At 39.3% G+C, this 23,539-nt stretch overlaps 1 protein-coding gene across 2 annotated transcripts in view; it reads left to right on the forward strand.

The window, feature by feature from the left end:
- The window catches only part of ntrk3b (neurotrophic tyrosine kinase, receptor, type 3b), a 143,691-nt gene that overhangs the window by 81,035 nt on the left and 39,117 nt on the right, over positions 1–23,539 (forward strand). The window contains exons 9-11 of one of the 2 annotated variants that reach the window (XM_036587133.1): positions 197–220; positions 904–1,004; positions 1,264–1,366. In XM_036587133.1, the coding sequence (XP_036443026.1) occupies positions 197–220; positions 904–1,004; positions 1,264–1,366 (228 nt within the window). The remainder of the gene's footprint in view (positions 1–196; positions 221–903; positions 1,005–1,263; positions 1,367–23,539) is intronic. The other variant, XM_036587132.1, reaches the window with a different exon arrangement.

Genomic DNA, 23,539 nt, shown 5'->3' on the forward strand with positions numbered 1-23,539 from the left:
TTCAGCTTATTCCCTGGCACTGATAAATAAATAATTTGTACTAAAAGGAAATTAAATAAATGAAGGGACTTTGACTTTTGCACAGTGCTGTAAATGATAAAGACACTGAATGAAATCAAATACAGTGTGTTACTGTAGCTGCCTTTTGGATTTTAAATCAAGGTATTTTTTTAGTCTAGTTTGGCCTTATGCCAAGGTTTTTTAGAATATGACAAATGCTGTCATGTGTTGTGAGAAAAGTTGCAAGTGAGCTAAACCAGTGAGAAGTGGTGATCATTATCTTTGTGAACCAAGAGTGGAATAAGAGCAGCTCCATTTTCAGTCTACTTACACAGAGGACAGTGATATGCCTTAAAACTCCCCATGTGTCCATAGACATTAAGCTCACAAGTAAAGCCAGAATAAAGCATTTCTTAAGAACATCCTGCCATTAGTCCAGCACACAATATAATGAGAGTGGAGAGTGAAATGGAATGGATAGTTCAGTCAGAATGTGACCATGGAGGCAGGCTTAGACCACAACTGTCGTCTCCCTGGTGGAGTGCAGAGAGAATCTGAGGAGAAGTGGAAGATCTAAGTCTAATTGTTATTGAGCCCAGAGGAGGGTGGTCTGTGCTTCTGCTGATGGCTGCAGTGATACCACTTTAGCCCATAGTGGCTATTCCATTGTGGGTCAATTAATTGGCTGGAAATTACTCTTTGATCTCAAGTGCCAAGTCGTCAGACTACACACTGTATTTCTCTTGAGCCAAGAACGAGGCTGGGTTCCTGCTGCTGATTGTGTTGTACGTTTGGTACTTTGTACCAAACCAGGTCATTTTATTCATTCCAGCAGCCACCAGTGAGTTCACTGAAAGTGCATACAAACACTGTGTATACAGTTTCCTTGATGCTCAATGCCAGGTTTGAAAAGAGAGAAATTCCAAATAAAAAACTTTCTCTTCTTTCCAACAGACCCTACACCTGGCAATGATGCAAACAGACCGGAGGAGGACTCTTTTGGGGTAAGACAGCCATTTCCTGCATGTGGAGTATATCTAGTCATGGGCCTAATTGCAGTGCCAGTGATGATTCACCAATGAAAATCCTTTGTAGTCTAGATTTAGACTTCTTGGCCTGCAAAACTGCCCCCCACATGTGTTACATTCACTTACAGTCCAGTGTTCTGAAGTGCTGTCATCACCCTTCCTATGCTTTCACACCTTTGCACCTTGCTAATGCCTCCTCTTTTTAATAACTGCTTCATTCTCTTTGTTCCTGTAGATGTCCATAGCTGTGGGATTGGCCGGATTTGGCTGTGTGTTCCTCATCGTCATGTTTGTGCTAATTAACAAGTATGGCAGGCGCAACAAATTTGGAATGAAAGGTAAGAAGAATGTGCTGAAACTTTAATTGTGTTCAACTAAGGCCGCTTGCACACCTACCTTGTTTGGTGAGGACCAATCAAACTTCTTTAGTTTGGTCCGTTCTGACGGATGTGAACGCTCCATTCGTATTCAGGTCTACTGAACTGTGGTCTGGCAAAAATCGTGGGTCCACTTCTATGCAAAGTCTGAATTGGTTCGCCGCTTTTTTATCAAGTACTGCAGTGCTTTTGTGCAACAAAATGACTGTGATAATACGTTTTACCAGAAATATGCAGTCATATGCAAAAGTTTGGGCGCTCCTGGTTTTTTGCTTTTGTAAGTGAAAATAAGTTATGACATCCCCTTCCAAGATCACACTTCTGCACAATTAAATGCAAAATTACTGTTTATTGCTGAATTTGTTATATTGGAAAAAAAATAAAACTTAAAATTTGGCTGGTGTAAAAGTGATTGCATATATTCTGTTTTTTTTCCAATATGTTAAACTAAATGAACAGAAATTATACACTAAAATTTGCAGAAAAATGCCATATTTAAGTTTGTCCAACGAAACATTTAATTTAACAAGCGGTGTTCAAATGTTTGTATATGACTTTAAGTGAGAGATAGATGTGGATTTTATACTGTGATAGGCTAATTAAAAACAGGTTGTTTAATGGAGGCAAATGTAAAAGTAACAGCACTTGTATCCATACTTAATTTCTGACATATCAAAGAACATAAAGAACAAGGAACATCTACGTGTAGAATTTGGTGTACTTCAACCACTGCAGTGTGAAACCAACCCAACCAAGATACAATGTTATAAAAACCCAAACTCTGGTGTAGATTTTATCAAAGAAACTAGCCCAATTTAGGTCCCTAGAAACTGGTCATATTCATTCCTGTTGGACCAACGCTTTTGGTACAGCATTTTCACTATTGTAAAGTCCAGTGGGCAGAGCTAATTAATTGGAGCTGTCACACAAAAGCCTCCCCTACAACAACAACATTTGGGGCTTTCCACTGTGGTTTAATAATCATGACGACCTGTTTAGGTTTATTTTTTCACTCCCAGCGCTAAAAAAAGCCTCAGATGGTCTACAGGGCAATAGAGGATATTCCCTGCTTTTAATTTAAAAAAGAGGTCAGAAATGGAGATTGGAGGGTCTCTCGTTCTCCAGCGGCGTTTAGGGTGTTCATTGTAGAATGATAAACGTGGATTTTGCTGTGTGATAATTGGACTGGGTTTAGTCACTGTATTTTATCTGCAGCATGGCACATCACTGAGTCTGGTGGGCTTTTGCTTTGGTGGGTTGGTTTGAGCAGCAGCAGAATGCATCTCCATGCTCGAGTCTCTGGGGGAGGCAGTTGGCAGTGCTGCCTGCGTGCCCATCTTCCTTCAGTTTACCTTAGAGCTTGTGGTAATATTGCAGTTTACACCCAGGTGGAAGCAGTTGTTTGCTGAGCAGCTTCTGGACTCAGGAGGTTTAACCCATAGAAGTGTAGAGTTATTACTATTGTTTTATCGAAATGTAATTACTAGGGTAGGGTTGTCAGTAGATTAGAATAATGAATTGCAGTTAATTGTGTTTGTCTTATTTGCTCAAATTTGAGCCTAAACATAGATTTTGTTCCATTTAAAAAGAAGAGAAATTTGTTACAGCTGAACAAGCGAACAAAATAAGCTTCACAGAATGTGTGCAATGTATTTAATAATATGAATTTCATATGATCCCAAAAATATAAATTCTATGATCTCCACAGAGTGAACACAGCTTCCAGTTTTCATCACTCCCGTCCTATGAGAGCAACCAATGTATATCATGTAGATCATATACACAGTCAGTGATTTCAACTCCTCTGTGATTGTAGCCTATTGTTCTTGTTCATACAGCTCGTGGATTCTTGTTACAGTGGAAGCTCTCGAGGGGAACAGGAGCTTCACTTCACAGTTGTTTTTGTTAGTTTGTTGCTCACTGATTTATCCAGCAAGCACTGACCAGCGCAGCCTGCGGATGGTGCTGAAAGTATCGCTTCAAAAGCATTTTAAAAGCTGTATTTGAATAAGAGGGCTACAATCCTAGATTCTACTCTAGGAACATACAGCACATACAGTGCAGCTGGGCTTTAGTCTGCACTGATATGAATGGTTTAAAGGGTCACACTTGGAAAATGCATAGAAAATGTAAAAAAAATTGTGGCGGTAATTGATGCTAATACATTATTAACATTTTATGGTATGTAATAACAGCCCTAGTCATTAAAGTTACATGATTAATTGCAAAGTTGGTTACATACTTGCATTGACATGCAGTTTACAGTCTGTACTGGCAAATTCGAGTCTGCTTTCTAAGATTTTTCCATCTGTTTTGTGGTCAGTGATGAAAAAGTGCCAAAAATTTCATGAAATCATGATAAATTATCGTTTCTACTTGTGAATGCAAATGTGGTATTGATTAAAATTTTAGAAATCGCACTTTAGACACAATTTCTTAGCCTTTGGAGTGAATTACAAATAAGAAATAATCAATATGAAATTACGGTAACAATGACTTCTAAGGTTTAAGAGAAAATTATTCAGACAGGAAGGAGATGATAAGACCAATTCTGGTTTGAAGTCTGTTCAAGGGAATATTTCTATCTTATGTAAACTAGCACTAGAAGTTGTTTACCGCTGTCTTTCCCTGGATTTTGCACATAAAAAAGGCGGTTTGTGTCTCATTATGGTGTTGCCTTTATTTGGTCTCACCATTGATGATATCAGAGCTGTTTATTAAACTGATGAAAGAAAAAAAAAGGCAGGAAAATATAAAAGGAAACTTGAGCAAAGTGGCAGTTGTTGCCTGAGCTTATCTTTCGAAAGCACACATCCATCTTATGCCTTTATCTCTTTAAAGATGGTATTAAATGAAATTCCGTACACCCCTCCCCCTACCGCTTCTTTCAGTACATCATCAGATACCTTTGTTTCACTTGTGATACATTCCTGTTCAGGCTGGAGAATATGAGCTCCATTTGCTTCGAGTGGAGTGCCTCATTGTACTGTACTTTGTGATAGACGACAAGGTTGAAGAGCCATAAAAGAACCGACATTCAGACGGTGACGTCAATATAAGGCTTCTTTCAGCATCCCCACACTGTCATAATAGGCCACTTGTCCTGTTTTTCTCTTCAGATCAGCTGGAGGTCTCAGGCAGCCATTACCTGAGGCTGCCTGAGGCCGAGCTATATTGGATTTATGCCTCGCTCAATCGCTCTGGGGCCCTTTTTTTGGCAGTTGGAGTTTGATCACAGCCTATTCTTGGGCATCCAGCAAAATCACAGTTTGTACACAGGGTGTATGACAGTTTTTTTTCCCTGTTCGGACCACTGGATTGTGATTAAATCACTGCAGGATGGTGTGCAGCACTACCTGCGATTGATTTTCCTGCCATTCGGACCTGGCTGCTGTTTAGCTTCTGCTGTTGCTAATGCTCCTGCGCAGAGGGCTTGATTTATTTCTGGCCCTTGGGGTTTTCAGTTATAATAGCAGGTTTGGGGTGAGTGTCATAAGCAGTAGGGATGAGAGAGAGGAAGCGAGAGGGGGGAAAGGAGGGCAAGCAAGACAATCAGCCTCTGATCAATAACTGTCTGCCCATTTGGATCATCCTTAGAAACCTACGTGCAGTAAAATGCGTTGGTTGAGAAGTTTTCACACCGTTTGGTGAGATGACATTTAATATTGCCTTTGCTGGATAAGTTCAAAAATCCTCAATCGCTGCAACAGAAGGCGGTCTCTTTGGCTTTTTATCTATATCCATTCATCTTGAACTATTTCCAGGATATTGGAAAATGCTGATGCTATATCCAGAATATTGCAAAACGTCAACACTGTATCCAGATTGTTGCAAAGAGTATGCGAGAGATCCTGAGTGCTGTAAAATGTTGATGCTACATCCAAAATGTTAAATGTTGCTGCTGCATTCATAATATTGCAAAATGTTGACGCTGTGTTGCAAAACATTGCTGATACTTGTATAATGTTGCAATATATTGTTGCTTCTTCCTATAATTTTACTTGCAGAGGATTTTTCTTTTTGTATTTTTGTCTCAGGCAATAGCCATGCTCCAGGAGAATCGATGAACATCCTGTTAACAAAATCCAAAGAGAACATAAAGTAAAAAAATAAACTCAAACAAGACATGGGCTAATTAACTTAATGCACATCCCCTTCAGTACATTACACTGATTTCCTCCCAAAGGGGACGTCTTGGTGGAGCAGTTTCCTTATAATTCATTCTACGTTATCCGGGAAGGATATTAAGGACTTCTTTTTTTCTCAAGGATCCTCAGGCTACATCTTCCTCATAGGTCTGGTGTTGTGCCATTGTTTTGATTGAATTACAGTCCGATCCTTTTGTCCTGCTTCTGCTCTTTAATTGAATTTCGTCGCCTGATCAGTGCTTGATTTTGTAAAAGTGATCGCAGAGAGACAGTTGGTTCAAACCAAGAGTAATATCTCAAACTGTCTCAGGGAGCAGAGTTTGCTTAATAACACCAGAAGCAGAAATAATCCAGTGGTGACTCATGGCCAGCGCATCAGGAGCTGTGACAGGATTTCTTCCCGACTCTGGGTGGACGTTGCCCTTTATGTTAATGTAAGTGGGTGAGAGACACCCTGAGGTTGGTTGTTCTGACCCAATGCAGCCATTATTTTCTGACAAGTCTGTTTTATCTTTATTTTTTTTCTTCGTTAGGATGGTCAAGTATGAACAGTGTTGTGACATGAAATTACATGCTTTATCTTGCAGTGCTGATAGAGGGAACTTGGACTGTAGCGGAGGAGTAGGAGCCTGGAACTAGCTCGTTTGACTGCCCACGCTTGCTCAAACAGTGCCTCTCCTTGGCAAAATCTTGTAACGTGATCCGTGCCATAACGAACATCCGGCCAAACTTTCCTCATCCTCTCCTTGTGTGTTTTGCCTGTTGGCCCCACCTGCCTGTCAGCATTTTATCAGCACTGTCATAAGAGGTTAACCTACCCCACACTGAGTTACAGCAAATAAGCCAAAGGCTGTTTTGCACACACCAGTTAACCAAAGCATTTCATGGCTGACTGACTGGTTTAGCTTCAGCTGGTGATACAGTACACAACACCGCGCACAATAGCTGCTCTCTCACAGAGACAAATGATGGTGTGCTTTTGAAGCTAACGTGACATGTAGTTTCATCAACAGATGGGCAGGCACAAAGAAACAGAAATAAACTGACTGCTGGCTGGATAAAGAAACAATTTTGCATTCACTGTGTCAGTGTCGCCAATAGGACCGTATAAATGCTGTTTTCGCTTTGGCGGAAGTCTGAAGACTCTCCCTCTCCATTTTTCAATTTTGAAAAGATAAGTGCCTCACTTTGCTGTCAATGGATTTCTCGTAGATTCTTTTCTACCTTGAATTTTGATCTTTTTTTTCTCACCATTTGGTGAATGAGAAGTCAGAGTAATGTCCTGCTCAGGAAGAAAATGTCTCTGCTCTAAAACACTTGAGCTTTCAGAGGTACAGGATCAAATGTTTAAAAAAAGGTTGCTGGTTACTTTGCCTAACTTGCATGAAGTAGTAAAGGCACCCACTTGAGATTGCCATGCACTCCAGTAACTGACCATGTCAATAGATTTTTACTCACGCAAGACATTTGATGCCAGTTATGGCTTGATTTTGACAGAACAGCAGAAAAAAGTATGTAAGTAAATGCAAGTGGTGAACTCAGACAAGTTCCATGTTATTTAAGTTTACAAGTTGCGGCGTATCACAAGGCAAACATAAAGAAAGTAATCTGCTGCACAGCTTTTCTGAGTTATGTAGTTTAGTCACAAGGTCTCCTAACTTGCATTTTTAGAACTGCACCTCAGTCAGGTAAACAGTACCATTTAAGTTACGCTCCTGTTGACTGGCCAGTTAAACAGTTGTGCTGCTCTGGAGCTGTGAAACTACTGAAAGAAAGAATGCAAACATATCAAAGTGTTTAATAACACAGTTAAACGGTGATGACTTTTTGTTATCTAAATGTGTTTCAGCACGGCTGTCATTTTAACTAAGCATGAGGAAACCTGTCATTCATTCTTTAGTTCCCAAGTGGTGGAACTTTAACTGCTCAGTCATCAGGAGATGAATGTGTTTGAATCCTGTCAGTGCTACAGTCCTCCATTATCAGTCTAGGAGGAGGAAGCACTGGGGGGAGCCCAAGCCTGTGGGGTGGGCGATAAGACGATCTTTTATCGTTATTGTGATAAATTATGTCAAAGCAGTATGCTTTTCTGAGCATATTGTGGATATATACTTACAGAGCACTAACTACATGTTTCATTACAAAATGAGCACAATTAGGACTGTTTAATTAGATTTAGTGCAGTGCAGTTTGTGAAATATTGAATAGAAATCATTGTAGTTATATGTGAGATTACATGTGCTATGTTGTAATTCTTCTAAAATTGAATCTTAGAAAAACTAAATATCAAGATTCATATTGTGTATCGTAAAAATGTCTTAAGGTATTGTGATATACTACTTTGGCCATATTGCCCACCCCTAAAACAACGTCTGGCCAAAACGACAATGCAGTTTGAGTTTGCAGTTTGCACTGCTTACAAAAACTCCTAATCACTGCATTGAGACCTCCCCCTAATTGCAATTGGTCCTATTCATCGCATCATTTATTCTAAGCTCTTCCCACTGACTGCAATTGGTCCAGACTTATATTTACAGTATAGTAAATACTAATATCATAAACAAAGTGTTCAAGTGGAAAAACATGCCATTTGCTCATCCTGGAAATCTCTTCACATGCAGCTTATCTAGTGAAATAGCATGTTAAAATGTTAAGCTTGTTGAATGATGCTGCAGCCTGAAGAGCTATAAAACAACATTTTTTTTATATCCCTTATTTTTAGCTGTTGCTTATTTCTACTGTAGCTCACAATTTTGGGCAGCTTAAACAAAGCGGCACATGTATATTTTTTCCCATGGTGATGATTTTTGCTGAACAGATCACAGTTGTCATAGTTTTGCCCAACATTTTATTGTTACAGCTCTCCATATTTACAGCCATAATTTAAGCCAGTTAATCGATTATTCACATGAATAATGGACTGGCAAAATATTTTTTTTTATGATTTTTGCAGCCCTACAGAGCTCTGACGTTCTTATGATATTATGCCAGTTAGTATCCCATATACATCATATATAAAATAAGATTTTTATGTGGCCATGTGGCTTCTGTTTATCTTTTGGTTTAGCATCAAATATGTCAGTCTGAAAGCTAAGCAAACCAAGCTAAAATGCAACAGTGTATTATCCTCTGCTTTACTCCAAACCAAGGCAACCGAACTAAAATATAAACACACACTTAGTTACGCTAACTCAAAATCTCTTTTTGTTTTAAGTTGACCTGACTTACATTTTTTAAACAGTGCAATCTGGCTTTGGTTCATCGCACTGGATGTGTTGTTCATGTGTTAAATTTATCAGTTGCTCATGACTATCAGAATGTGAACAACTGACACCATTTGATGACGTGTCTGTTTTACACAGATCGCAAGTCAGTTTATTCAGTCGACTCATTAATGTTGAAAGGGCTGTAGTGGAGGTCTGCCTCCAAATAAAATGTGAACCAGCGGTGGTTAAGTATGTTTGCTTTACACTGAAACTGTTAGTAGTCTTTACTTCTTTCGTAGCCAATACAAACGCCTTCACTAAAAATATGCAGGGTCTCTTAATGATGCTTCAGTTTTTTCAGCGCTGATCATCTGAAGGATGCTGTGCAGCTGACCCTCATTACGGGCGGATGGGGGACGCTGGGAAACGGCCTCTGCAAGGGTGTCAAGGCCGTCCTCTCCCTCTTAAATGTGTGTGAAATGGAGATGGAGGTGTGTGTCATGCAGAGATGAGGGGGTCATTATTGGCCGCTCAAAGAAAGCGCACTAAATCAATTTAATGAGTGTAAAACGGGCCGATCTCTGCTGCCACAACACCATTAAACATGATTTAAAACTGCGTAATCTGCACATGCTTTGATAATGATGGGGGTGACGATATGCAGATTCCTTAACACCACCTTTTGAGGATTTACGCCCCTCTGACAGATGCCAAGAATGAGTTTGTCAGGAAATTAAAATTTTCACACCCTTCGCGCAAAAATATACTCTACCCCCTTTTGCGAAGTTCTCAGGAAATGTTACAGAACACTCACTTAAATCGCTAATTTGTGCATACCCCACGGTTAAGATTCGCAGTCCTAGCACGTTTGTTTTATTTTTGTGTTTGTTGCTTGGGTAAGTGGCTGAGGGAGAGAGGAGAGCTCGCCCATGGGAGATTTGATGAGAGATGAACAAACATGCTAGCAGACAGCACGAAAAACAAGGCCACACAGTGTGATAGATGTGAAGCCCCGCTCTTCCACATACTTCCATAGCAGCTGTGATGCTTTTCTATGTCCAGATAGCCTAGATATTGACTGCACATTTGTGGTCTATACCAGTGTTAGCTACACCTATAATCTAGACATAATAGATGCCAAAACAGGTTCTTAAAGAACCTTTTCTGTAAATGAGATGAGCATGAAAAACCTTTTTAAAATGTAAAGAACCTCTATGTAATATAAAGGCTATTTATAAATGTACAAGCCATTCAAGAAACCTTATTTTTAGAGTGTATCTAGTGGTGTGTTGCACTTTCAGAACAGCATGAATTCGCCAGGGCATAAATTCTACAACATGCAGGATGCATCAGTAACTCCTGTGTATCTAAGCGTGGAGCTACTGGAGCTCCAGCAGTGTTCATTTCGAAAAACGCAGCAAACTTAAACAGGACTTTGGGAATAAGTGAGTTGGGTCTACAAGACAGCTTATAAACTCCAGCTATTACAGCCATACATATAGTCAACTGCTCTTCCACATCAGAGACAATGAAAAATGAGGTTTGAACAAAGTACGGTTTTATTTGAACCTGATAAAAGTACATGCACCAATGCACATCTTACCTGTGTGTGTGTTTACAGTAGGGATGTATGGTGTATCATAGTGATGCACTAAAATGAAAATCCTTGGCTGAAACCAAAATTCAGGACATGCTGGACAGAAAACTGAAACCGGAAACCAAAAGAAGCAAAAACAACTAAAAACAGTTTGCTTAAAATAAGCTTACTAAAATTTAGGGGTGCGGGAAAAAATCGATTCTTAGATGTATCGCGATGCAGACGTGGACGATTCTGAATCGATTCAATGTCAAAAATCAATTTTCTAAATATTTAATTTATAATGTAATGTTGACAGAACGCAAAGGGCGGAACTTGGAAGTGGGTAAGTGCAGCACCTGGACACTCTGTGGCGGCACATAACAAAGACACTACTGGATAAGTGAGAAATCCGACCGGCTCCCTCTGCATTAAAAGCCAGGTCAGATCAGGAGTCACAACCCAAATGTTAAGAAGTCATTTTGTCCTTTCAACAAAAATCAAACCACCTTGGGAGCCACAACATTTATGTCCAGTATGTGATAATGTGCTAGTTTAGGCTAAAAAATATAAACGAAAATGCAGACTTACTCTGCTCTGCTTTAGCTATAGCCGCTTTTCTTCTAACTCCGCCAGAAAATTTTTCCTCAAAAGTTGAATAGTTTCTTGTAAAATGTCTCTTAGCGTTCCACTGTTTTACGAGGCTGAAGACGCTTCTCACCCGCCAGCTTCTTGCTGAACTTTCCCGTTCCACCTTAAATTCTGACTGAGGCGCCGAATGTAAAAGGGGCACCATTTAAGGTGGAACGGGAAAATTAGAGAAGCGACTTCATCTTCGCAACTTTTTAGTTAGTGTTTCACAGTGTCTCGTTGCAGATTTAACGTACCAGGAAACCAACTGCGCTGCTTATGAATGCGAATAAGTCCATTCGTCTCCAAATGTTCGTCTGTCTTTCTCTTTTCCTTTTTCTTACGCTACTAGCCAGGCGAAACCTCGTTGCTAGGTGACCTGCAGTTTTTCGCGCCCCCCCGTAATCGAATTGTAATCGAATCGAATTATTATGGTATATAAGCTACTGTATGTGTCATGTAGTACAACATCCTGTTCAATAGAGATTAGCTGTTTATTCAAGGCAATGAATTCCACTATCGTTACTCTCATATTTTTGCCATTTGAAAAACTGTAGCTACAGATGGTGCTGGAGCTAGCAGGAACTTGCCTCACTGCTTCTGTTGATTTGCTGTGTTTTGTGTATTTAGCAGGATGTCATGCTTTCAGGTGAAATCAAACCTGGAGTGGCAAAGTTCTTGGGTGTTGTTCCCCTATTTAGTCTTTGTTTTTTTCAGTCAAAATTTTCAACCACTTTTCATTCCAAAAACCAAAAGGCCAATTTTTAACCGTTTTCGCCTGAAAATTGTTGGTGGCCAAAATTTTGGTGCATGTTGTCATTAAAATGTCATTTTTTAAGAGTATTCATGAAATTGGTCTTTGCAATATGAATATCACAGAATATGCAGGCCAGTCTTTAACACTAGGTGATGATTCTTACTTATGAAACTGCATGGGCAGTGCCAAGTGATACCATATAAGGGACTCTTAAAAGAAAATAAGAAATAAGTTCCAAGGTGGCCTTAGGTGCCTCACCTCTGTAAATAAATTAGTAAATAAATAAATAAATTAACAATAATTAACTCTTTCTTGCTCTTCTCCTCTCTTAAAACCATATTGTGCTGCAGACAGCAAATTAAGTGAGAAAAGGTAAAACGCGAGGTTCATTATTTTTTAAATTTGGTCATCAGCTGGTTGTCTTTAACTGTTCTGACTCTTTGTTAGACGCTGTTAGAACCACATTGGCCTGACATGTTGACCATTGTTGCTTTTTTTCTTAGATTATCTATTTTTTTTTTCCCCCAAAGTTTTGGCACAGTGTGAAAATCTTTTATCACACTATCACGCTTTAGCTGAGGAGCATAAACAACACCAACACAAAGTAATAGATCAGCTGCGTATGTGTCTCCAGCTCAGAGTCTTCTAAAGTGTGCCACCCCTACCTGCACAATACATTTAAAAAAAAAAAAACAGGGAGGAGGGAGTGGTGTTGCATGAGCTAGCTTTAGCGGAACTGTCATCTATAATAGGCAATTTCTGTGATCGTCATGGTGTGTTGTCACGGTTGTCACAGGAGATGTGGATGCGCTTGGTGAGAGTGCTAGAGGGAGTGAGAAATTCTTTTATTTCCACGCTACATCAGGACTCTCTCACTCACTCCTGGCCGCCATTCACGGACTGGCCACTTGATTTAATGGAACCACTACAAGCCCCGTTTATCAGTGCTCTGGCACAGTCGATGAAAATCAGAGATAAGCATTTTACAGCTTTTTTTTTGGTAGGATGCTAAATAGCTTCTTTCTTTAAATCACAGGCCTGTTCAGAGTGAAGTATCTTAAAAATAGGAATTAAGGTCTTAAACTTGAAGGACCCACATTATGGAAAACTGAACTTTCTTTACTTTTTTAAAAAATAAATTTAGTAGTAGACATTGTTTTAAATGTATCATTCACTCCCCAGTCCAGATGCAAACTAAGCTGTAAAAACATCCTATTTTGAATTCATTGTAGTTGTGGTATGACTGAAATCAACAATTCAACATACATCTACCTATTCAGGCTAGAGCAGTTTAGCCACGCCCATTCGCGCTGAAATTTTAATGCGTGTTTAAGCCTGGACTGCTATTTGATTGAGGCGGAAAATGCAGCAATTAAAACAGAGCTCATTTACACATATCAGTTTTATTTCTGTTTAATTCTGAAGCTGGCTTTACACGGCGCAACTCATTTGAAACTCAGCCGCAACTCTGTGGAACAAGTTTCATGAAACAGCCATTCAAAATGTGTCACATGAAAATATCAAACGATATCATTTCAAACAATTGATTTTAATGGGTCAATGGAGAAGAAAATGAAACAGAAGATGGTTTGGCACTTGAAAATGAGATCCTGATTGACTTTAAATAAGGTTCGTGGTGTTTCATTTTGTCAGTTTCCTGAACCATGACAACAAATGTGAGCTTCTCCAAGCTAACGTTTCTGTAAACAGCTGGTTTAACTAAGCAGCTAACGCTAACATCTGTTTGAACGGCTGCTTGTGCCACCAGTTACTCTTTTCTGTTAGTCCACTGTTATTCTGATATACGTAGTTAGATTCATTTCCTCCTCTCTTGACGCCTCTAATTTTACACAGAGCTCAGATTCCTTGGGGATCCAAAGGATGAAAATTACAGAAGAGGAGGCAGAGATGCGCTTCACAATGAACGAGAGGCATCAAGTACTGTAAAGGCTATTTGAACATTAATTTTCAATGGCTTAACATAAACAGAACAGATTAAACACTCAAAAAATAGAAAAGAAGCACGGATAGATACAAGACGGATATATTGATAGCCTATAGAAAAGAGTAACAAGTGGGAAAATTTACATTATTTTAGGGCTGTAAAAATGCTACAAATATGTAAATAACACCTGACAGATGATTTTATAGAGCGGGAGCGACACGATGTAACGACAAATATGAGCTGCTAAGTTAGCTAACTAGTGGGATAATCAAATTTTGTTGCATGCAGCTCTGTTTTTGAATTGCTTCGTGTCAAGTTGCATGGTAAATAAGTAAGTTTCACTGCGCAAAGCCATGTATGAAAGTAGGTTGAGAAGTGGCCATGTGAAAATAATATGTGACTCTTCTTTATTACATAAATCCACACAAATGTCATGGACCACATGAAATACAGGAAAAATGTAGGATACGGGCCCTTTAACATTTCATTTGAACTGGTGCGCCATAGGGAGACTTCACTTAATGACTTGTAGAACATCAAGCTGAAGGTTTTTAACAGGGGCAGTGTAATTTCCATGCATGTTCTTTGCTTCCATGACACAGCTCTAATAGTGCAGTCTTGGTCCCTGCTCTGCTTTTCTGCTCCACTAGGAATGAATTGGACATTTTTTTCTCACTTAGCATGATAATTAGCAACAATGGTAAAAGTAATTAACCAACTCAAGCAACCTTGCAAATGATGCCAATTAGTTTAAGACGCTAATAGACGCTGAAATGTGATGAGGTCAATTGAGACATCAGTCAAAAACTGGACCAGTGTGTGGCTAGGTTCGTGCGAAATGCCTTAATGTCTTAAATTAGAGGACATGTCAAATAACTGCCCAGGCCAGAAATGCTTCAGAGATTTTCTAAGACGCCTATTTAGATTTTCATTGCTGATAAATTTAACGGATATCAGCCCACACAGCCAAAATCCCCAGTGCTCCATTCTCAGCAGTCATTTGCTTTACTTAAATGAACACTATAGGTGTTAGGCTAATCCAGTCTTGGGGATTTTTGCTGTGTATTTTTCTTCTCCCAATTTCAGGTGCCAAGGTTGTGTTGTGTTAATATTATATTGACTTTTATTCTTCAGGAGAAGCTCAAGTGGCCCAGTAATACTGTACGTCTGCAAACACAAATTACAAATCTGCCATGTTCTGAGCGCAGGCAGCGATCCTGAGAGAGAACACACCACGCTGGCGCATGGGCGGATGCAAATCAGTGGTGTTATTTAACAGGAAAACGCTGTAGTGTTTGTTGAGGAGCGTTTTGTGGTAGATGTGCTTTCAGCATTGCGAATGCTCTCTGAAAATAGTATATAATCGTTTTAATCCCAGATGTGGGAGGGAGTCTCGCTTCTTTTTTAATATCACACTTTACCCTGAAAAAAGAAAGTAGAGGGAAAAAAAACGCCGGTGCACATTGAGCATGTGTGTGAGGGCTGGAAGCGCCCGTCTCTCCCCCCTCAGGGATCAAACAAAAGGATCGTACCGATTGCTAGTCACCCGTTCTTTTTATTTTCTCTTTCTTTATTGGCCCCTCTCCTCTTCAGTCATATCAGCATAAACAGGAGGGAATAGTTTAACGTTCGCCACTTTTCATGTCTAAGCACTTTCATTTGCCTCCTTTTGATCCATGAGTTTGAATAATAATGCGCATCACATAGTAAAGTAAAGCCTGAGATATGGAAAACAGGGCCCCGGACCTCAAATGGGGTCATTGCCTTCAGAATGGACAAAAAATTAATTAGAGCCTTTTAGGAGCTCTAAGACACATCCTACTTGGGGGAGGCACCCTCACCCCCATGCCCACCACCCTCAGCCCCGTTATAAGGATACTGTAAAGTGGGAGCAAAACATTTAACACATTTTCTCTTAAGAATTTGTTAAAATCAAATGAAAATGAAAATTGGATATTAAAAAGGGACAAAATATACTTTTGGTGGCTGTCACTGTTCTTGGGGCTTGAAGGTGCTGAGACGACCGCAAGTATAGCTTGTGTGTAGAAGCACTGCTATTGCAATATTGCAATGTATTGCATTTTTCTATAGGCTTTAACATGAAGTACCCCAACCCTCTCACCTCTATCCTCCTTCAGTTCAGTAAATCGCAAGCACTACATGAAGTGCTCACTAACCATCTACTTGGAGATCCTGAAGTTCTTGTTTGTAGCTTTGTTGTCTTTTCATTGTTGGCTAATTTGACTATATGTTATAGCTATTGTGATGAATGACGTCACAAAACTTTTTTCTAGATATATCATGGGCATAATCACTACTTTTAGAGCACTGAACTGCTGCCTGGATCATAAAGACTGAGTTAGACCAATCATAGAGCTTGTAAACAACAACCATTGTGTAATAACTGCTTAGTAAGACGTAGCTGATATGACCTCATTGTTATTTGTGTGTTTTTTACTTTAACAAAGTTTTTTTTTATGTATTTTTTTTTCAATAGCCCTTAAAAAAACAAGATACTCCTGTTTTGCATTTAGTTTGAAAATTACTGCAATACATGTCATGTATTGTGAAAATGTCTGAAAGTACTGGGAGGTGATATTTTTGGAATATCACCCACCCTTAGCACAAAAAGAGCTCACTAAGATCTGATAAAAAACTAGACATGCGTAGTCTGTACTGTATTTTCTATTTTTGCAACTTTTATGACATTTAGAGACATTTAAGAGCCGCTTGTGAAACATGTTATATAGAAATCATGCACCGCTTCTAAGAAATCCATTAGTGTTGCTTAGTGTGGGGAGAAAATCGTCACAATAGGGATGTCCTGAAGACTTAACCTCAGAAATTATAAAACACAAAATGTGTGGAGAACAAATATGATTTGCAACTGAATTGCTCTATAATTGCTCCGATTGTTTATTAAATAAATTAGTGGTAGACAACAAATCAAATATAATTTTCTTTCCTTCCAGCAGTGAGCATCCTTGCTTATTTTAAAAATATTCAAAGACATGTCTGACATAAACCTGCAGCCTTTTATTTTCAGACATCCCTATACCTTTCTTGCTTCCTTATAATTTGGTAGTGGATCTGAAATCTCTCGGTTGGAAACATCAGCAATCTGGACTGAAGCCACAGTGGTATGAGACTCCTCTGAGCATAAGATGAAGTTATTTGTCTTGATTTGGGCATCACAAAATAGACCGTAGCAGCAAAGAAAAAGCATCACAGAACAGACTGTAGGGGAAGCAGCATAGTGTTCAATGCAGTACAGCCTCATGCAAAATAAGATGCTGAAAAGGATGATGGTCAGGGTTTATTGAAAATCCAAACGAGAACTGTTTGCTTTCTCTCAAATGCCGATAAGCCTCAGGCAATGTTCTGTAGCCCCCTCATTGAATATTTATATTTCATCTGAACGAGTGTAAGGTGTGAATATTTTGTGTGCAGGACGCTGTGGGAGTGATTCAGACATATACGACAGTCCTGATTTAAATGCAATGCTGTACCTCAGAAGTCCGTCACTGTTGATTATCAGAGAGTGAGTTCTGAATGTTCATCATAAAGTGCTGAAGTTAACGTTTGTATGTTTGCTTAGTTACTGCCTTGACTTACAATGTCACATCCGTCAGTCAGACACATTGCAGCCAGTACATAATCTGGAAGCAGGAGACTTTAGCATTTTTCATACAGCTTCATACAGTCTCTCGTTGGTTTGAAAGAATTGTAAAATTATGAAAATATAAAACTTTGTGGGTTAACACTTTACTTAAACCCTGCTACAGAACACTGACACAGCCATACCATAAACATGCCAGGGCAGATGTCATACGCTGTCTTGTGGTGTCATAACAGATTTTGTTCAGTAATATAAACAATATCATGTTACCATTACCGGCTAATTGTAATGACAGATGTTATGTTTGATGTGATCACTTTTGCCTCAATGTATTCTAGTTAGCCGTCATCACATCAAACATTATAGTGTCTAACCTGATAAGAAATGGTAAGATGACACTGTTATATTACTAGGCACTCATGACAGCATATGACATCTGCCATGACATGTTTATGGCATCGTTATGTCAGTTTTATGTAGCATAAAGAAAGTGTTACACTTTATTGTTTGCCACAGCTACCTATATCTGAATATCAAAGCGCCTCTGCTATAATGAGAGGAATAGATGCAAAGCATCTCATGAGGTGGGGAACGTGTCACAGGGTGAGGATGTAGAAGTTATCTTTTTTTTTTTTTTTCAAAAAAGAAATGATCATGCGACAGCTTTGTCATGGGAAATGCAAGGTAGAAATGGGAAATTATAGGGTGTTAGACTGTAAGGAGGAGGGGTTTCAGGCATGGCCCTCCCCTCAGACTTCATCCATCCATCATCTAAACCGCTTATCCTTCTGGGTCGCGGTGGGGTGCTGGAGCCTATCCCAGCTGTCATTGGGCGGAAGGCAGGATACACCCTGGACAGGTCGCCAGTCCATCGCAGGGCAGACAGACAGACATATACAGTCACACACTCACTCACACCTAGGGGCAATTTAGCTTGTCCAATTGGCCTGACTGCATGTTTTTGGACTGTGGGAGGAAACCGGAGTACCCGGAGGAAACCCACGCAGACACGGGGAGAACAGGCAAACTCCACACAGAAATGACCCAGGTCACCCGGCCGGGAATCAAACCCAGGCCCTTCTTGCTGTGAGGCGACAGCGCTACCCACTGCGCCACCGTGCTGCCCCCCCTCAGACATTTTTAAATATTGTCCAGGCTTATTGCTCAAGTATGACTGGAACCAGTGCAGTTTTAAAATGTAAAAGGCTCAGTGAAGCAAATTGGTTGCTTTTAGCATTAACTCTGGAAAAGGCCTTGACTGACATCAGTAAAACCCACCACTTAAAATTTTCTGCATAATTCAACCCGTTGACATTTAAACAAAGTCATTCAGGGTAGTTTGATGTGCAACTTACTGATTTCTTTAAAATGGTGGTGTGTGTATATATAGCCATTTCAGTTACTATTCAAAATAACAAGTGAACCTACTCACATCTTCAGAGTGTTTATATGGAATGTTAATCAGGGTAAAATAGTGGAAAATCTGAAAAAAAAATGTTTTTCTGTGGGGTGTTTTCTGCCCTACAACACTCTGCATGTATGTTTTACACTAAAACCTTCTCAAAACTAACATAAAACAATATCACAGACACCTGGCAGCATATGCATAATTATTTCATGTGATAACTTTGTTTTGTACAGGCATTAAACTTAGACATCTGCTTTCTATCAGCGCCACTATGAACAATTCTGACTTACTGAGTTTCCCTAGAACTCAGCATTTTAAATGACTGTTATAGATTATAATGACTGAGCTTTGCAGAGATTTTGATGTCGTTTGGACATACGGATGATCCCACTGGCTGGATTTGTGGCTAAATGTTCCCTAATATTGCAGTAAAACAATGTGCTGTTGATGCTATACATACAAAACAGTGAGGTCATTTACCCAGGATTCCCTGTGCATCATATCCAGATATTATCCTAGAGAAAAAAGTGCATCATTCAGGGAAATGTGTTGAATGTGGCAGTGAGTGTTGAATTATTGAAGAGAACTGATGGCGCTGCTCTCCCGATAAAGACTGTTCTCTTGTTCTTGCCACATCGGTGTGGAAATGGCATTTTACACTGCTAAATCTCTGTATTTTAGCTTAGTGCACATTACGCTAGCACATTTAGAGATACAGTCAGGGATTTGTCAACAGTAAAATACAGCTCAGTTTCCTAAGGAAATTCTGGCTAAGCTACCCAGATTCTCAGTTTCACAGGATTATTAAAAGTGCTGAAATGCAGTGACAAATAGAATTAAATTCCTTTAAAAGTTCTAGTGACAAAACCACAAGCTTTTTTGATGGGCGCCCTGTTTCTATTCTGGAGAAAAGAGAGATGTATGACCTTTCCTTAGATTTATATAAGGATATTATCCAAAATAGGATAGGTAGGAAATTGCAAGAATGCTGGATTTGCTTTTAGCTACCAATACTGAGTTTAGATGTGTTACACAAAATATCTTGCTAAACTGTGTAGCTAAAATGAACATAAGACACACTTACAGTTTATTGTTGAAGTCTTGTACTATTAACTAAAAAGGCCCGTAGTTTGAGCACTTGCTGCCGGGGCGTGGTGTGAAGGTGTTTGGAGTCAGAAAGCTTTTTGTTCATTGTTCAAGTACAGGGAGGTAGTTTGACGTTCTTGTCCATGGTAATTGGTTATACACTATAGTGTTGTCAAAAATACATATTTTTTCTGTGCACATCTCTTCTGAAAATTTGAAACAATACCAGTATTCATCTTCCACAGCATTAATTCTGTTCACATCAAATGCAATGTCTACATCAAGCAGTACTATGTAATGGTAAGCAACAGGCACATGCTTATATTAGCCTTTAACAGTATTTGCTTTAAGTCTAAGATCTGAATTGTGTGTGTGGTCAACCCCTATAGAAAATGACTTTATAAAGAGCCAAACTGAAATCAAAATGGTCATTTTTTACCTTGCTATTTCATCTCCCTGGTAATATTAAGCATGATTTATCATATGATACCATTTAAAAGGGCCATGTCATGGAAAAACCAAATTTCCTTTGCTTTTTTTAAATAAAAGAATTTAAAGTAATACATACGTTTCAAAACATATCATTTGCCACCCAGTCTATACAATGCATATATGGAAATTCTGCCTGTTTTGAATTCATTATTTCTGTGATGTCATGGGACCCAACACATTTACATATATCCACCTATTCAGCGCACAGCAGTTAACCCCGATCCGTTCATACTGAAGTTCTAAGCAGTGTTATGATTTTTAACTCTGATTGCTTTTTGAATGTGCTACAATACAGAACAGCCAATAAGAACAGAGCTCATTTACATATATATCAGTCTTAAAGGCACAGTAACAAACAGCACCTGTGTAATTCTAAGGGATAAAGAGAGGATGGAAAATGGTCATGTACAAATGTACCATTTTGGTAAACACTCTTAAAAAACTTCAGGGGTTCTTTAGTATATACAATGGTTCTATATATTATACAACTATGAACAGTTAAAGAACCATTTGCAGGTTTAAATGGTTCTTTGCGTGGCAAAATGGTTCTGCAGATAGAGAACATTATAAACAGAACCATATAAAACGTGGTTCTATATAGCAGCGAAAAGAGTTCTTCTATTGTTACAATGCATATAACCTTTAATGCATATAAATGGTTCTTTGACTGTTCATGTCCTATATAGAACCATTGTCTTTACTAAAGAACCCTTGAAGAACTATCTTTTTTAAGAGTGCATACATAGTGGAACTAAAAGAAAAGAAAAGAAAAATGTAGGATATTTACCTTTTTTTATTTTTTTTCCTGCAATTCATGGAAGTATAGTGAATACATTCTGCATCTAAATGTCTTCTGATTTTTGATCACCGTACAGCAGGTGGGGAATAAGAGTGTTAGCCAATGACATCATGTTTTACCTTCCCCTCCTTCCGCTTCCACCTGTCATTGAGAGAAAATGCTCAGCTAGCTCAGACACATCACAGTATGGATGCATTACGATTACCCATTCACAATGATTTTAAACTCGACCTGTGACTCGAACCCCCATTTGTGGTACCAAAAATGGTACTGAATATCAATACTTTTCAAAGTAAAGAACCGAAACGGGAAATTCCGCTATTGTGACAACACAGGTACGCTACAGATGTGGCAGATTGGGATTTGACTGAAAAACACTGATGTTATGTTTGCACACGGACTTATTAGTGCTGCATCTGTGTTCTCCGTGTTCAGCTTTGATGAAGATGTTTGCTGATGCCTGATGTGAAGGATGTGTGCGGATTACACTGTCTGGGTTTTGCCCAGCGTTGAGTAGTAAAGTTGGAGCTAATGTTAGTGTAAACACTGTGTCGGTTTGTGCTTATTAAGAATACAGTAGCTGTGTACTCCTTTTCTTGCTTATAGCCTTTATGTCATAAACAAATGGCCTTGTATGTATGTGCGCTTCCTGAGGTCTCAGGGTAACCCTACTTACGGACTCACCTTGTTCTAGCTACAAAACTCTTACTACAGTTACATCCTCTGGGCTAGAATGTGCTGAGACAATACATTCCACAGCCACCTGCACTGCTACTTGAGCAGACTCAGACAATAATTACATTTGCGTTCAGCTCCGCGACTGATTGAGCCCATTATCCTAACCCAGATTCAGAGTGACATTGGCTCACCTCCGCAATTGCTTCTCCTGCCTTCGATCAGCCAGCCGTGCACACTCCACTCTGTGTTCCTCACAGCGTCTGCAGCTGTATTTTTAGGCCTTTCTAAGTGGTGATTGGACCCATAACAGTACCCTGGCTTGGGGGCACTGCGAGGTTTTATTCATTTTATTTTTTTTCCCCCCTTTTCGATTTCCCTTCCTTGCGTGCCCTGAAGACGTGGTAGAGCCCCGGTTTAGGAGACCTACATTCCACCCCGCTTTCATCGGACCCAGAGAGCTTGCGAGTCCCCCCCAGTATGATATTAGACTACCCTGTTATGTCCTACTTCTTGAAAGTGATTGACTTTTAAGCAAGATATTGTTAAATAAAAAAGAAGCTTATAAAATGGGTGAATATGCTTGGCCTAAATCTGTGGCGCACACAATACTTTTACAGCACCCTCAACCTCATCCTCGGCTGGCGGAGGAAAGGCTGTTAATCATTAACTAATATTTATTCTTTAATAATCATTCTGTAATAGCCTACAATCTGTTAACTGTCATTTTGACTGTAGTGCTCTGGCCTACATTGTTAATGTTTGCAAGCCTTTATTATTATCTTCTTATTCAGGAAACCATAAGGAAACAAGGCATAACAATAATAATAATAATAATTATAATAATAATAATAATAATAACAATAACAACAACAACAAAAATACTAGCAACACTTTTTCCTTAGTTCATATTGAGTTTCTAACACTGAAGCAGATATGGGAGCAAACACAGTGGTAGTGCATGAAATGAAGCATTGTCAAATGAATTAAGCCAAATTAGTGACTGGTTTTTAGCTAATGCTACAGCCATGAGGTTCTCAAAGACACTGTGCATAAAGGGCTATGTTACATTTTCGTGTCAAATCCAGTTGTACTCAGCAGTTTGTTTCTGTTTACATTGTTAATTGAATATTTATTCATTTCGGCCAGATTCAGCAGGCATAATGAGCATATGTCGGGGGGCCAAAATGCCCACACTGGCCTGAATGAAAGAGTGGGAGAGTCCTTTCCTTATTCTTAATCAATACTTAACCATCTGAATTAGTAACTCTTCTCCCAGGTCATCAACAAGGAGCAATTTACCAGCATGACTCATGCACATTTCTTAAATGCACTCAGATACTCTATCCAAGTGTTGCACAGTTTCTTTTTTCTCGAGGCCCTCCTGCCTGGAGCACTTTTGTTTGTCAGACAATGGTGTACCTGATTCAATTAATCAACCATTCGTCAAGCCCTTGATTAATTGAATGAGGTGAACCAGTGCTCAGTAAAAACAACAAAGTCAGAGATTTAATTGCCAGTGGAGTACCAGACAGTCTGACATTGGCAGGACAATAAAGGTCACAGACATTCGGCTCTGTGGAAAATGGACTCCTGCAAAGTACAAGTTGTTGTTTAGTGTTTTCCTAGATAGGACACTGCCATCAATATTGTACAACATCCTTCAGATGCTGTCAGCTGCACAGAAATCTACCAGATGTAGCTGTGAATACACAACTATTCATGAGCTGCTGTTTATGGGGGAAAATTCATTTATGATTTTCAGTTTATTAGCAAAATCATAAACATCCTAA

Source organism: Colossoma macropomum, unplaced genomic scaffold (genome assembly GCF_904425465.1).
Source record: "Colossoma macropomum unplaced genomic scaffold, Colossoma_macropomum, whole genome shotgun sequence".
In the NCBI taxonomy this organism is placed as follows: Eukaryota; Metazoa; Chordata; class Actinopteri; order Characiformes; family Serrasalmidae; genus Colossoma; species Colossoma macropomum.